This window comes from Lonchura striata, chromosome 4 (assembly GCF_046129695.1).
Source record: "Lonchura striata isolate bLonStr1 chromosome 4, bLonStr1.mat, whole genome shotgun sequence".
Taxonomy (NCBI): Eukaryota; Metazoa; Chordata; class Aves; order Passeriformes; family Estrildidae; genus Lonchura; species Lonchura striata.
Window position 1 is genome coordinate 63,811,657 of NC_134606.1, and position 17,622 is coordinate 63,829,278.

General features: G+C 36.5%; 1 protein-coding gene across 2 annotated transcripts in view; it reads right to left on the reverse strand.

Annotated features, from left to right (window-relative positions):
* Window positions 1-17,622, reverse strand: part of LRBA (LPS responsive beige-like anchor protein) — a 363,130-nt gene that overhangs the window by 54,095 nt on the left and 291,413 nt on the right. For both annotated transcript variants that reach the window (XM_021541470.3, XM_077783018.1), the window contains one exon: window positions 698-865. In XM_021541470.3, the coding sequence (XP_021397145.2) occupies window positions 698-865 (168 nt within the window). The remainder of the gene's footprint in view (window positions 1-697; window positions 866-17,622) is intronic.

A 17,622-nucleotide genomic window follows, 5' to 3' on the forward strand; every position in this document is an offset into this window, starting at 1 on the left:
AGTGTCTGAAGAGAGGACATAAAATCAATCAAAAAACAGTTTTAATCATGCCACCCTGCCCTTTTAAAACAGCTGTTTAGGTGGTGGAGGAGGAACTTTTAAACACACAATATTCTGTGAGATACTTTGGCAAATAGATTTTCTGAATGATGCTGAGTCTGAGTAAAGCTACTGATCTTTGCAATGCCGAAATATTTTACTTTGCATTTGAAAAACACAGGCCAGGTTATTTTAATTTGATAGCAAACCAAATTAAAGTATCTGAGGCGACAAAACTGATGTTTGCTACATATGCAAGACTGCACTTGAGAACTGTTAAAAAGTGCAGAAGTAAATTCAGAAGCACAAGCCAAATCAAGGTTGCTTACTGCCACTAAGATACAGTATCAGGGAACAAAATGACTGAACTCAGCAACTTGAAGCAATCCTTGAACTTTTATTTTTATATTGGCATCCAGCTTGGGCTGAAATCCAGGTGCACAAAGTTTAAGAACAACTTGCATCCTTGTTCTATTAATTCTGCATACTGTGACAACTGGTTCAGGCACCCTGCATTTGACTGGCCTGTGGCCAAACCACAAGAAAACACAAAGAAATTGAACATTCACCAGAAGCCTTGAACAACGTGGAGTCTTTACAGTTTCAACACTGCAGTGGTTAACGAAGCCTTTTCTTTATTTATAAAGTACAAACTTACCTCTCTCAGTACAGAATCCGTTATTGAACTTAAATTAACAGCTCCTTCATAAGTCAGATAGTAGAATACATTCAGGGACCTAACAGCCTCTGGCCCTTGCTGTTTGTAGCCAAAAATCAGATCAATCCACTGGTGAAGCTGGCAGGAAACAAACTCGCTTTCTAAAGCCTGTGAAAAAAAACACACACAAAACACAAACTTGAGTTTGCCAGATAGTCATCATTTGGTAGTAGCAGGAGCATTTTTGTTTTATAGCATGCCAAATTATCTTAATAAGTCTAAATACAGAACTGGTAAGAGTATTTTAGACATTCTATCCAGAAAAAGGTGGACCTTGTGATAGATGCCAGTCTCATGCCCTACTTCCCACTTACTGAGATCTCATATTTTAAACTGTAATAATGGAAAAAAAGAGAAAAAAGCAGTAAGTGGAAAGTATTTGAGCATTTATACACAGACAAGCTACATTTTTATGAACTCTCTAAATTGTGGTGTCCTGTGTGATCTGCATGCTGAATAACAACAGCAGGGTTGTCTGATTCTGACAGCCAGAGAGAAGATTGATAGAATTTGGGAAACAGGACTAACTAAACAGGGATGCTAGGGTAAAAAATTTTTAACAGGCTAGAAATATCAAACTGCCATGACTTTCATGTGTTTCTTGTGTACAAACATATATAGAAACCCATACAGAAGAGCTATGCTGAATGATTAGGCTGCTTTTCTGAAGATGTCAACCAATCCCCAAGACAAGAATATCCAAACCCCACTATATTAAAAGGTAACCTAAAAATCACTGCCATTTAAGGAGTTAATTTATGTAGATTAAACCACTATCAGGATTTGTTTTTCCTATTTTATACAGAGGATTCAGTGTATTTCTGATTTGAATTACCAAATGAATAAACATAACAAACAGATATTCTCTTTATCTAGCAAAATGGTATTTTCCTTGCAAAGGAAATTCCTAATTTTGAGCAGAGGAAGTTGAAATTAATCTGGAAAGCAAGGAAATCACTCTGCAATTTGCACACAAAAATGATGGGTTTGTTTCATTAACCGATGCCTGAAAACAACATTTAAATTGACACATAAAACCAGCAATTGTCTTAATTTGTGTGGTGCACTCCACACAAAAGCCCTAAATATGTTCAAATTAGAGCAAGCTGCTTGATTGTCACTGCAGTCTCATGTCATATTAATGCATGACAAACATTAAACCATACACTTAAATGGCAATTTATATCATTTAAATGTTTACTGCCACTCCGGATCATCACTCATTTAAATGTGACTTTGTGACAGCTAATTTCAGTTAATTTTCCTCGATTCACTTAATTAGAACTTTCAATCAAGAAAAAACCTGTACATATCTTAGACATCATATCATTCTTTTTTTATTATTACTTTTATTAGAATACTGAATTGTTGAAAGCATTCTTTAAAATGAATCATCACACAGTAGAATATGTGTTGGGATGATCATATAGCAATACCTTACAACATATATGCTTAGCTGGGACTTTTTTTCTTTTTAATTTAAACAACACCCAATATTTAGACACAGACACACAATTAAAACTATAAAAAACCACAAGTAGTTCAATTAAAAATTAATGATTTCAAAATTGTTTAATAAGATAAAACCAGTCAGGGGTCTCATGAGTGTCCATAATACTGCAATGTGCAGCCATAAAATTCTACAGGGCTCAGCAGATTACAATGATAAGAATTAATTTTCATGCTATCCTGCTAAAAAAAAAAATAACCCTGGAACATACTTACTGTTATCATTATAACTATTTAACACCAAGAAAACAAGAATGTTAGGAACTTGAGATTTTTTTATAGGTACATAAGTAAATATTTAGAATGTCTTGACATTGTTCATATTCTCCTTTTCTACAAAATCTAGATTTTCAAGGATTCATATTACCCTCACGAAGCATTTGGACCTGAATAATTAAAGAAATACCACTACAAGCTCTTGAGATTAATGTCTGCATAAATGTGATTTTTTTTTTTCTTTTAAAAGCAAAATTTGAACACTTTGCCTTCTCAGGGAACGGTTGGGCACCATCCTGATACCACTTTTTCAAATTTGAAGTTATTTTGCATTTGAAATTTTTACCGATTCAAAAGCAGATTTTTTTTTTTGTCCTTATTAAGCCATTTAAAAAATCTTCCTAAATTCCAAATCCCAAGCGAAAGAGGAAACTGAAAACCAGCTAACAGTCAGCATCAGGACATTGAAGGACAGACCAAACAGCACACAAATTCTAAGGACAAATAAGCTTGCCTGGTATTTCAGGTTCACAGTTAAGCTCTTGGTTAGAGGAAAGTGCTAATGCTATGACATAATCAATGGGGGAACAATAATTAACAGCTTGTATAATGACTAAAGAACAGACTTCCAAAGAAAACAACACCATGTGCTGGATCAGTGTGATGCACTTTGCAGCCACACTGGTATATTTAAATATGTGTCCTCCTTAAGAAAGCATCTGAGAAATAAAGACATAGCAATTTGCAGAAACATTTGGTTATAAAAAGAAGGGTGTTTGTGTTATTTGTTGTTTTTAAACATTAATGTTAGCATTTACCTCTTGCAAACCTAAGTCAAGTCGATGTTTCAGCATTTAGGATTACTTCATTTCGGACAGGCAGTTCTCATTAAGGCTCGAGTTAAACCCAGCACGCAGCCATGGGATTTGAACATCCCTCCATGCTGCTCCTGGAGCAAACCAAGGAATTGCCAGCACCCCCGGGGAAGAGTGAGCCCATTGCTCACCCTGTGCTCTGAGAGAAATATGCACAACAAGGAAATCCCTGAAAATGTCCAGCTTATACAGCAATATCCAAACCCACTGAATTATTGTAAAACAAATGAGGGACTAATGTCCAATTGTTAATGGATCAAACAAGCCCGTGGAAAGGCAGTCACGTGAAGCCACATACAGATTGTCAATTCTGTCCACAGGGGACTCATATTAACTTTGACAAACTGTCTTGGGGCTGATATCTGTTTCTTTAATGAGATCTATTAGGCAGAGACTAAAACACTTGAGATATGCTAAAAAGTACAGTATACAGATGTCAAACACAAACACCTATTAGTAACTTTCATTTCTCTACTCCCAAGGTAGACAAATCAATAAATAGAAGTTTTGATCTAACTAGGAAATTTTAGTTTATTCATAAATATTTTTGAATGCACAATCTGATGTCACTAAATATGTGCAATCAAAACTATCTTGTCATGAACAAATCACTATTTTATGATCATCTCTTTCTGTCCTGTTCTCTGAAAGAACTGAACAGAGAATAATTTACTGCTGGCAACCAAACACTAACATCAGTCTAATACTAATACAAATGATTTGGTAGAACAAGGATGGAACAACAAAAACCATAAAACTAGCAGGCTGGGAATGATTTTTCCTTCGTCCAGTATAGATTCTCTAAAGATCTATCATGATATATTTTCCCAAACAATATTATACCTTTGGAATCAAGATTTGTATCTTTGAAGCAACTACTATGGCTTTTGCCCTCTACTTTTATTTCTGCTTTAGATTTTATACAGTGACATACAGCATATGAAGTGATGTCTATTAAAAATGAATATATATTGTGCTTGAGTTTGGGATTTTCTAAAACTGAAATTAGATGGACGGTTTAATTGCATTTTTTTCATTAGCACAGATATATATTCATAGTCAAGCTATTCAGAAATAAATGACAGACTTACTTGCCTTATTCCTATGCTGATTAAACCAAAGTAATTTTGAAGCACAGCATAAAGCATGCACGCAACTCTTATTTGAACGACAGAAAAAGTGTCCAACCCATACAAAATATGGTTTATGAAATGTTAAAATGAAAGGAGAAACTTTGTCGAGAACAAAACTGCTTGTACATGAATAATCCTTCCTATTTACTCAATTGAAAAAAAAAAAAACAGCCCAACAAAAACCCAAATAACCAAACCAACAAATCCAGGAATACACTTCACTAGCAAGTAAGAAATAAATCTCAAGTAAAAATAATTGTCTGTTACCTTTAATGGACTAAACATTTTAAATCCCCTCTGGAAGAATTTCCTCTGAAATGCTTAAAATGGAGTCTCTTTTATGTTCCACTTGAAAAATACTTATGTATGAACAGAAGCATGAATTAGGATTTCACACATTTTTTTGCAAAATCACAACTTTCAGGTGAAAAATACTCTTCTTGAACACGACAAAAAGCCCACATAACTGCAGCAGCAGGTAAGGACTTTAAACTAATATGTGTTCTGGCTTGGAAATACGTGTGTGCACATGCATTCAAAACAAAGCCCCAAATCCACCAAAACTAAACAACTGGAATGATGTTTGCATGTTCAGACTTTCAAACACAAGTTGGTAATGCAGCCTTAACATTGATATATGACCTTTTTAAGTTACAATGAAGAAGGCTGGTTTTTTCAGCCTAATTAGAACTGTTTCAAATTTTCCTGCTAAATATATGATAGAAAGTCCTTTCAACTTTTTTTTTTTATTCTAGAGTTTCTTTTCACATCAGCCTTGTTCCAATCAAAATATGTTTTGAATTAAATTATTTTGATTCAATATGGGATCACATTTCACTTCTAAGATTTAAAGTTCGAAAAGGAAAAGTTTAGGCTGTTCAAACAAAGCAAATGCAGCCACTTTGCAGAAAGCTATTCACATTTACCAAGACTGACAAATTGTTTGTGTGCACCATTAGGTCTAGTTTCTGCAATAGTTGCCAGATTTCCTGTCCTCCTAATAACATATTAACTCTACAAGTGCTGGCTTTATCTTTAGAGGTTTTTCAGTAACCTATTGGATTTAAAAAGTAAATTATGAAATGCACTTTCACCAGTGACACTGTTTGATCACAGGGGTACACACATCTGAGTATAAAGAAGTATATAAAGTTATTATAAAGACAGAATTCAGACCTACCTTGAGGATATCAGAAGGAAAAGGACTGCAAATGTATGAAGCAGAAAACTAACTCCATGTTCTGCATGAAGTAACACAAATTTCAAATGGATGAAAGGGACAACAAAACCATTTACATAATTGGGTTTTTTTTACTTGGTAAGTAACTATTTCAAGCAAATGCCTTTAGTTTTGCTTACTGTATTTTGCAAATTGTTTTAAGTATGAAATACTTAAGAAACTCAGCAATACTTACAGAAAAAAATTAAAGTAACTATTTCATTTTTCCTTTGTGTTCCTTTGTGCCCGTGTTCCAGAAATGCACTGACATTTCTTCATTACTGTTGTAACAAAAGTAGGAATTTTACTTTATTTCTCTACTTGGTTAGTGATACCAAGATAAAGTAGTCTGGAAAATACAGTCCCAATAAAATATTTAACTCAGCTGCTTTACTGAAGACAACTGATCTTGTAAAAAAAAGGACATCAGCAATTTGAGAAGCTCAGGCATGGGAGATCTATGGAAGATTAACTTCCCTTCCTCTGTTCCTTCTTCTCTGTATTTAACATTAAGATAGTAAGTATAAACAAAAAAAGAAATTTGCCTAAGTGTAAGTTACTGAAATTTTGTGGTATGGGATGTTCTGCATAAGCAGCATGTAAACAAAGAAAAATATTTTGCAATGCAATGATTCAAACTCCTATCTGAATTAATGTCATTATTACCAAAATAAGAGTAGAATGTTTAGCCAAAAAATCTTACACACTTTTTTATCTTTTGGTCATTTCTATATCGAGTCTACCACAGTAATTTTGTAGTTTAAATGGAAAAGTCAGACAGCTGCTACACATTTTAGGGCAGAACTGCTACAATCTTCCACAAACAGTTTATAAACAGAACAGATGATGCATTTTTATTCCTAAGTTTCAAAGTTTAGACACCTACCTTAGGTGTTGCCTTACTTAAGTTGTTAATGAATTCATGGTTGTTAAAATGCTAACTTCCCTACTGAAAAAACAGTGGGCAAAACCTGTCTCAGCCCCCTGGCTGCAGCAGTAAACAGATGCTTTCCAAAAGGCATCCCAAGAATGGCCCTGTCCCAACTGTCTGGTTCCCTCACAACAAGAAGTAGAAAAGGTACAGAACTGGTATGAACAAAAAATGATCAGGAGGTCTTTATTACATTCCTCTAAATGAAAAATAATTTACAAAAGCCATAATTAATTGCAGTTGTGAAATCACACAAATAGCCATTGTTATTCATAACTCTGATAATACTGTTAGATGTGGCTGGCATCTGTACTTCCCCAGAGACACACAGACCATCTAACTGTGACTGGTTAGTCCATAAACATTTTTTACTACAAAGTTGGCTACAAGCAAATATTGATAACACCAGGAAGTATTGCTGAGTTATTGACCATTTCCACTTTCCCCAACCACATCCCTGAATTTATTGTCCACATTTAAAACATCTGCTATGCTGTTCGGAGGATTCTCTCCCACAGAAAAGTCATCAGCATCCTGAGGCCAAGACAGGGAATGAAAACTCTTTTTGAAAATTCTCACACACAGTACCAAAAGGAGGCAGGAAGTTCCCTCCTCCCTGAAATTCAGCAATTCCTCTCCCACTTCCTCTAGCACTTGTTTGCAGGAGGACTGACAGCCTGGATCTGGAACCTATTACCCATGGAAGCACAGGCTGTTAACCACACAGCTGAGAGCTGGCTCAGCCAAATTAGTTCACATGAAGTTTTGTGTTTAAAAGGAATAAAAGCACAAACCCCAAACACCAAAATCCCAGCAGATAGGACTGCATTTCATAGCGCAATGCTGTGCGCTGGCTGCTACAGCATCCTACTCTGCCACAACAACCTATTTTTCCCCTCAGAAGTTTAATGCAGGGACATTGCTCTTAATGCTTTAGCTCACTTGCATTACTTCTAGCCAAGGGACTTCTATGTGACACCTCCTTGAGCCTTGTGATCACAGTCTGAATGTCAAGTGTTAGCAAAGACAAACTGAAAGGTCAGAGGACTCCACACTTCTGAACGGATGGTAAATAGTCATTGAGCTTTTTGTCTTACAGAGTCTTTCCCTTTTAGAGAGAGTTGCAAAACACACACCACAAAACTTCAAACCATGCAACATTTGCTTGCCTTTGAGGTTGTATGAGCTTTTTAAACACTGAAGCTTCAAACACACCAAATTCAGAAATTCAGGAAAGTAGTGGAATTCTGATTTTAGCTTGCTTACATTTATTGAACATATAGGTAACATAATCCTAATACAACATACAAAGTCAGTGACTGCAGGGAAGGTCATGAAGTTCTAGAAAACAGTAATTCAGCTTGCATCAAAATGCAAAAAATGCAAAAAAAGGTTTATGTGAACACTTGAAATAGCTTTCAAATACGTATTTAGGCTGCCACTCCATCAAATCCTAAAAGTTTAAGCCTAAGCATATTGTTTGTTAATGACAGCACAACACACTTCAAACTCTGAGAAACCAGCAATTTTTTCATGCATTTTACATTTAAACTGCTTGTACATTTCTTCCTTCCCTAGCACTTACTCTGTAAGCCCTAAAAGTGAACTGTTGCTTTATTTTTGCACTCTGTTTCAACAGCTTGCAGCATTTATGCTGTGCTTTGATGTATCAGTTGTATACCCAATTCACAAGAGCTGTAATGATCAACAAGTATTAGTATGCATGTAAGAGGAGACAGAAATGGTTGCAAACACATGGTCTTCAAATCACTGCAAACAGCACAAGCAATCATCTTAGAGGAATTGTAGAGACTAATCTAATTTGTCTTTGAAGCCAGTGGTGGGGGACAAAAAATGCTCCAGAGAAAGTTGTTTAAGATTAGGAAATGGTATGACAAAAGGTCAAGGAATTTGAAATTTAAAACACAGTTTAGATGCAAGTCAGGCAGAAAAGTAATTTCAATCTTGTAATTTGACTTGTCTGCTAATTTACAGAATAGAACTATTCTAAAGCTTTTGGGGAACAGAACACAAATTTTACAAAGGCAATTAGGGTACCACATCTGAATTAATCAGACAGCTACAAAAATATAGTGTAAAACTTTTACACTATATAATCACATTTTTCCCATGTGATGATACAGTGTAAAAAAATACACTATCATCACATGGGACAAATGTGTAATTTTTGGGGCCGAAGTGCCCAGCTAAGAACAGGATTTGCTTGCTTGAAATGACTATGAACATTGAAACCCTGATCTCTTATAAAGCCATTCTGAGAGGCTGTTTAGGATGACACCACGAGGTGGCAAATACATCAGACTCCTTGAAGCTGGCATTTAAATTAGAATGACAAAGGAGAATCATCATTTGACTTTGAGAATGACAGAGAAAGAATTTGTGCAGCAAGGACATTCAGCATTTAAGGAAAAATAATCAAATTTGTGGAATATACTATTTGGAAAATGAAATGCTCATTGCAAACTTGCTCAAATACAGCAGGTTCCTATTCAGCATCTTGCTCTGGCACACTTACATAACAAACTACCCAAGCTATTGGGAAGTCTGGATCCAAACAAACTGGTGCTCAGGGTGGCTCACCTATCAAATATCCTAGGGCAAGAGCTCACAGTTTCCTGGTTAAGGAAGACCCTACCCCAGTCCTGACTGTGTGATTCCCTCTCCCAGTGGATCCACTGGGTTGTCTCATGGTCCCTGGGATGAGGTTGGCTAGTACTGGAATTCATAATAAAACAAAGAGCTTTTAGGAGTGAAGTTCAATGATCAAAAGAAACCAAAATGAAAATGAATTGTATTTATGAATTACTTCTTAAAACATCCATCTTTAGAAAACAAAATTTCTGATTTTTTTATTCTCATTTCATGATGTATTTCATATTAAGTTTTAAACAGCTTTATTTGTAATACTTTCTTGTAAATAATTTTTCTAGATTTCATTCCCTTCTTTCACCTAAACAGCCTCAAATTTCCACAGACAGCTGTACACAGAAAGACAAGTGATATATTGAGTATACTGAGCATGCTCAGGAAACCAAGGCATAAACACCTCCAAGTGCAACAGACAGTCTGCAGCCAGTTGAGAGCAAACTTTTCATAACCTTTATATTACTCTGCCATGAACCATGCTAGTGGGAAGGGCACAGGAGATGAATACTATGAACAGAGGCTGAATGCTGAAAAAAAATCTAATCAGTTATTAACATTTTTATTAACTACATATTCTCCGGTTATAAGCTAAATAAGATGCTAGAAAACCCTAGAATCTCCCCTTATATTAACAAAATAACTTTTTCTTCACAGATGTTCTAAAATACCCCTAATATTTAGAAATCAAGTAAAAACATACTGTAGCTAAATGATATTTAACTCCCATCTTCCAAAAAACCATTTCATTCAGAAGCTGAACTCCCAGGGCAGCTCTTGCTCTTTGAGGGAAAACAAGCAACTATCTAAGATGTTACTTCCCAGGATGGAAGAAAAAAGGCCTACAGAATACAAAAACAACAACAACAAATGTTTTAAGGCAACAACCAAATGACAAGGTTTTAATCAAAGAGCAGTGCAGTAAGCCTGCGGAGTGGCATGCAGCTTTCTTGTCCAGAGGATGGTAAGGACACCATCGGGTCCTTGTTTCACCAGAGCTCTACTGGCCCTGTTGGCCATTTACTCAAGACTTGGGCTCAGTGATCCTTGTGGGTCCCTTCCAACTCAGAACATTCTGTGAAACTGTGACTTTACCCAGAGAAGTGCAGGGGACCCATAGCTATACCCTACCACCACCTTCACACCACGGGGCACTTAGTGCTGCAGGTGCCTCCTCCAGCCCCTGTCACCTCAGGTGACACCCACCACCCCAGTGCTGCAGGTGCCTCCTCCAGCCCCTGTCACCTCAGGTGACACCCACCACCCCAGTGCTGCAGGTGCCTCCTCCAGCCCCTGTCACCTCAGGTGACACCCACCACCCCAGTGCTGCAGGTGCCTCCTCCAACCTCCATCACCCCCTGCCACCGCCACCTCTTCCAGCTTCTGCCACCCTGGTGCCCCAGCCTGTGACACCTCAGCTTTGCCCTGCAGAGCGTACGGAAAACCAGTTCTGCATTTTCAGTTCTACCTTTTATTTCCGCTGCCCCGGGTATGCGCCGAGCAGCAGCAATCCTTTTCTGGCACCGTCGGGAAACGCAGCGAGCCGCCGGGCGGGGCCGCCGGGGATGCCTCCTTTGCCCCGGCGGCTCCGGGCCGCGGCTCCGAGCCGCATTCCCGGCCAGGGAGAGGTTAAGGGATGCGGGAAGCAGCCCCGGCTCTAATGAGGCGCTCCCGGGGACCCCGCGGTGTTTTTCAAGCCCGGCCCGCGTCAAGCAGGGCCAGGACAGAGCGGGGGTGATGGAATAAATAAATGGCCGCGGTAATTAACTCTGCTCGGGAAGCACCTGACTGGGGAGGGAGGCGAGGAGCCGTGCGGCAAGGGAAGCCTTGCTTTACTCCGTGTTTGTGTGCGCTGGGAGAGCTCTGCCTTTCAAGTAGGTACGTGGGGCACTAATGAAAAGCAGCTCTCGGCCCAGGGCCTCCCCATTCACTCTCAAAGGGGCACAGAATAAACGCTTCAAAGTATAACCTAATTTACTCCATCCAAACCCGGCTCTGGGCAGCCTGCAGTTTGTACTCACACCGCAACAAAATATTGGTCAAAAAAGAGAAGGGTCGCTTCTTTTCAGAGGGAGGTTAAAGACTTTAAAAGCACCTGCAAGCTGCTGGTCTGATTTTTTGTTTGTTTATTTTTAATATTTAAATACAGCTATTAAGGCCTTCATCAAAAAGACCATGCCCAAGTTGCCAAATTTTTATAAGGCCTGAACACAATTCACTCAATTCCCTTCCCTCTAGTGGTGGGAACTTTATCTTTTGATTTTTTTGCGATGTGAAAAACAGCAATTACACTTTTTTTTTTTATTTTATTTTTTTTTCTTTCTTTTTTTTTTTTTTTTTTTTTGCTGGGGAGAATAGAATTGGCAATCTCCAGCAGCCCTTAGGCAGGAAACACATTTGCAGCGAGCTGGCTCTCTGTGCCATGCTATCTTGCCACCTGATTTTACAAAGCAGAGTTGCAAAGCATGAGGGCATTACTGCCTGCTGTTTTATAAGCAATCAGCAATTCATTGTGCCAGTGCTGTCCTGTACCTGCTGAGTAAATGCTTTAAAAAGTTCCACTAACTGCCCAGAAACAACTACAGTATGGTAGCAAAAGCAATTCGCCAAATGTTTATACTGAGCCTCTGATTTATTTGACAGCTTTACACCGTCAAGACATGATATAATTAAATGTTTTGACAATTAAACAAAAATTGTATAAATTAGAAAGTCGTTAAAGCTGTACAGTATCTAAAATGTAAACACAGTGTGCCTGTAAAACATAATTTCTAAAATGCTACTATAAAATAGACAAAATGTATTTAACTTTTTTTATCCTTAGACTTTCTGCTACTGTATTAAACTGTTATACATCTAAAAAATTCTTAATTTAGTCACCCTATGAATGCCATTTGAGAAGATTATAAATGCAATTCTGTGTTACTTTAGAAAGGCAAACAAATCATAGCTTAAGCAGAAATAGCAGACCCAAAATAGGACACTGTTTAGAAGTTAAAATACTGAGCATTGCCTTAATTTGTGTCAATTGCTGTTATTTTGTTTGTTTCGAAATTTAAGTCAACAGCTGCCACAATGTCTTTGGGGACAACTAACAATGCTGTGATGTTAGCTTGCTCCTCCAAGCACTCAGTTCAAGCCTCAGACAACATTTTGTGGCTGTGTAGACCAGTGAGATGTAAGCTGGCACTTCCTATCACAGAGAAGAGGGCACACAACACATCAGGAATGCTGAAAATAGGATTCAGAAGGTGAAAAACTCACTGCTGCCCATGCCTGTGTTCAAAGGCCAGACCAGGAGAATACCAGGAATGACTAGTCATCTTCCAAATGAAAACAATCATGTTAAAAATCAAATTTTAAAATTGAAACAAATGTCTGTGAATTACAATTGCTCACTCTAAGGTTTAGCTCGTATCTTTTAAATGCAGTTTCATTATCATTTTTGGTAGTATGTGTATAAAATGTGTGCTTATTGCTAGCCTTAAAAGCTAATTGTTTAAACAATGTATAATTATATAACCATTATTTAAACATTAAAGCCTTTAAGCAACTATGCAAAAACATTTAGAATCGACTTTGTAATGCAGCTGAAGAGCACTGTTGTTCTAAAGGAAACTGTAATCCAGCAAAAGGTAACAATGACCAGTTGTTTATAAAAACCACTGAAATGTTTGGGAACTAGTTCACATTCTCATGCTCTGTTTATGTTTCCATTCATCATCCTTCTCCTTAAGAAGATAGCTCAAAAGAAAGAATGACTAGAGAACAAAATTTTGTTTAAATTACACATGGAGACATCAGGTAATTTAACAAATCAAGACAAAAAAGGGATGTCTGTGTATAGCTAAAATCATTATTGCATTAAATAATTTTCTCCACTCTCTCCCCCTCTCTCTCTGAGGGACCCATCTTTGCAGTGAGGTTTATAGTTATTTTGTGTATTCTGCTCTGCCAAGAACTTCTAACTCACAAGTGAAGAAAAGAAACTAGAGATACAGTCCAAATGTAGAAGTACACGATGTATAAATGTTACTGTACTCTTGTCAATCAAAGAACAGACACAATCTTTGCTTAAAACCTGTATCTTAATGATTGACTCCCACCCTCTTCACACTTCTCTTCCATTGCACTGTAACAGAATACAACACAATATAATATGATGCCCACAGAAAATAAATTGGTGGCGATGGGACAATTTCAGGACTGGTATAGTGGGCAAATGGATAAGAGTTATTCATCAAACTGTTCATTAGGAGGAGTATGGCTGCACTGGACTCTGTTTCTGAATACAAATCTCTTTTTTTGCCCCACACTCATAAATTACTGAAGCCAGGTAGCCTGTTTCCATAATGATGTATGTGATAAGTGAATGTGGGGAAATTGTTTTCCCTTACACCTTTGTTAAAGACAGTTTAGGAAGTTACCATTTTGTTTAATCAAATGTTTGGGTTTCGATTCCAGATTCCATTCTGTGTCTGCCTTCCACCTACCATGGGTTTGAAATAAATTATGAAGAACACTGTGAGAATCAAAAAAAAAAAAAAAAAAAAAACCAAAAAACAAAAAACAAAAAAACCTCAAGTTCATTGGAAAGAACTTATTCTCTATTTCATTATTGATACAAAAGTATGAAATAACTGGGATAATTGTAAATAGCCACATTTGAAAAACATTCATTATGTGACAAGCTGGCAAGAATTCTTGCAACACAAGGATTAGACAGGGTGTATTTGCTTGCTACAAAACCAAAATAAAATTAATTTCTCTGACTGATCCCATTGAGTTTTTGCTGCATTTAATTTGGGGAGCAGCACAAAGGATGGCCAAGTGCTGTAGGTTGAGTTAATCAGAATATTCCAATTGTTTGCTAATGTAGTCCTAGAAGACATTTATTAATCCTTCATCTTACAGTGTTTTCAATTCTCTAAATACCCTTTTTTTCCCCCCAGCATGTAAGTTAATTAAAGTGGACACTTTATAATTAAACAAACAAACATCAAAATAATAGCTTTTATGAAGCCACTCCATGCAGGTGGATTTTTTTGTTTTTATGAAATGTAGTAATATAGTATATCCTACTGATACTTAGTTTGTATGCACACAAAACAAAATCTCATTGGAAACATTGTTCTGTATTAATATAAATCTTGATATAGTCACTCCACCTAGAAAATGTTGTAAATTGTTTTATGAAATAATTAATCGTAAAGTTTTAGCTTTAAATAAAACTATTCCTTGTCTCTCAGAACAAACTTCTATTAAAGCAATACTGCGTCTATTCCAGGGATCAGCTGACATGGAAATACACACACAAAATTCCATCTTACTCAGAAAACTTTTATAACAAAGTCTTTTGGTGACTTTATGTACTAGCCTCGCTACTGAGATGACAGAATTTGCTAGACATATAATTCAATGTCATTCATGCCTTAAATTCTTGTAAATGAGTTACGTTAATCCAAATTTTTATTGTAACAACCATCCTCTCCAGTTTCCTCTAATGAAGACAAGCAATAAAATGTTCAGTGCTTTTCCACAGGCAAGAAGTGACTTAGACTACATTTCATGCTTTTGTACTTAACCTAGTCTTTATTCATCCTTTAATGGTGACAATGTTGATGTTATTTCATTCATTAGATATTTTTGGAAAAATTCATTCTGTAAATGAGAACAAACATACAAAATGATCCCGCACCTTTCCTCATAAGGAAATATAATATCATAACCTGGAGTGTTGATGGAAATGACATGCAGAGATTCTGCTACCTAAAACCTTTCTCAGATTTTAAAGTGTCTGAATGAATCCCCATAAACATTAAAAAAAAAATTACAACTCTGAAAATTAACAAAATTCTAAAAGTCTGAGAACTGATACTCTTAACAATCAGAATCACAAGCAAAGATTTCAAAAAGTTCTACTGCAGCAACTTTGTAAATTTGCTTTAGCTTGAGCAAGCTCCCCTCCTGCTATTTACATACTAAATACATACATGATATAGTGGTAAAATCTAAAACTTCAATACATCCTTTAAAATGTTCATTCATAAAATCCCTAAGCAGGTAATCACAGGGACTTCTCATGTAGCACAGTAAACACCTTAGAGGGCCTTACATATTTATGACACTTCTGCACTGTACAAACACTAAACAAGCCTTTTAGTTTTCTTCCTTACAAAAATACACCGGGCCACATTATAAAGATTTATCATAGCACTACAGAAAATAAGGGAAATGTGCTATGATTTATTAGCCAATTAAATGCATAATTACTGATTTATCCTTCAAATTACCTATGAAAAGCCCTATTGTTGTGAGCCCAAATGAAATTCTTAGTGTATGATTATTGGCAATACTTAAAACTCACAAGAAAAATGTCCAGCTTAGTGTGTGCACACAAATAGAGACGTAGAAGAAGAGAAAAACCTTTTGCCTGCAAAAATGAAAGTGCATATAGGAAATAGTATTATTATCATGACATGATGACAATTAAAATTGCATGGCTTCGTATTTGACATAATTATATCTGTTTCTGCTGAAGATTAAGATATTGGTAAAATATTTTTCTGGACATCAGAGGACTAAAAATACTAAAATGTGACACATTTTTAAAATGGGCTTGTTAACTGTGGTTAATTTTTAAGCATTACAATTATCTTACTGGTCCTGGACCATGAATATGTGTGAGAAATTCAGTATCACACTCTATTCACAAAAGGAAAAATAGAGGTGCTTGCAGGAAAGAGATTTCTGAAAAGCTTGTGATTTATTTATGGACAGAAATTTCATCAGCTGCCTTGTGTTTCAGTGTTTGCTTCCCAGACACCTCACTGCCACTAGAGAATAACTTTATAGTTACTTCTAGACAAAACTTGTGTGGGCAATGCTCAAGAGCCCAGTGAAAAACCTTCAAATGAGGAGAAGATTCAAAATTACCAGGGTCAGAAAGCAATGGTGGCTCCTTATCCGTAGAAATTCAGCAGAACTGAGTAGTGTCTGCCAGGCACAAATCCTGTCTGACCAGCACCTACAATGTCAAGACTGGGGAAGACGGAGAAAAAGAAGAAAGACCTTCCCACCTCCAGAAAGTTTGCACAAGAAAACAAAGAAGAGGAAGGAGAGGGGCTACACTACCAGCCCCTGAAAGCCACAGTTATTCTTTCCAGTAATGCAAGAGTTAACAGGTGAAAATTATTAACTAAAATTTTGGGCCTCAAAATGCAGTGTAATTTTTAATTACCTAGGTAAATTTGAGATTTGAGAGTTCACATTTTCAACCATCTATCCACATAATTAGAAAACAGTTTAATTAGGAAACTAATGAATTATAAAATCTTAAACTTCAGCAAGCTAACAATTTCAAGGGCAACAGCTTAAAGAAAAACACAAACTATGGCAAAACTTAAAGTCAGAAAGCCTGGAGATCAAAAATGCAAAAATCTTATAGAAAAAGCTTACTGGAAACCATAAGTAAAAACGGATTGTAGACTAAATTCAGTATATAACCTACAGATCCTTCTACATAAAACAGTGGGGGGCTCACATTATATTGAGTGAGACGTACACTAATGAATATTTTCTAAGGCCTTACGGCTGCTGTTCTCCTGAAGGGAAACTGTTTAATACAGCTGGTAAAAAGCACATAATTAATAAAAATATGAAAACAAACAACTAGGTTTACATTGAGCCTTACGTTAATTTCAGCACACACAGGGGTGGGTATCCAATGAAAATATTGATAATAGTAAGATTTCAAAAACTTGCTTCTTCTTTATAAAGGCCTTCATTAATTCCATATGTATAGCAAGCTTGTACATTATAAATACCTAAATCCCAAAGACTTCTTTAGACAATTCCTAGTTTTGGCAAAATGAAATCAAAACCATATCATACAGTAATGTTGTTTCTGACTATGCAAAATATCTCAGCGTTCCTCTGATTAAACATTTCACAATGACTAATACATGCAAGGAGCAAAGTTACTGTAAGAAACTCAAATATATTCATTATATTCATAATACAAGTTAAAAAATATCCATAACATCCATGTCATTGGATCATGTGAAGCTGCATATGCACACCAAGCAGTTCACTAGTGGAGCAGCCTCAGCTGCAGTGCCACAAGGAATATCTGGGAGAAGCTGAAGTTATGAATAAGGGATGAAGACTAAGAGGCAAAGTCACACGTAGGGAGTAAAGCAGCAACTGGTTACATTCTCCAGCTAAGAGCTTTAAAGATGCTTTCATGTCACAGTAATTTCCAATTCTATTCTGAGAAAAGCATGAGGTAGTGTTTAAGATCTTCAAAACACATCCTC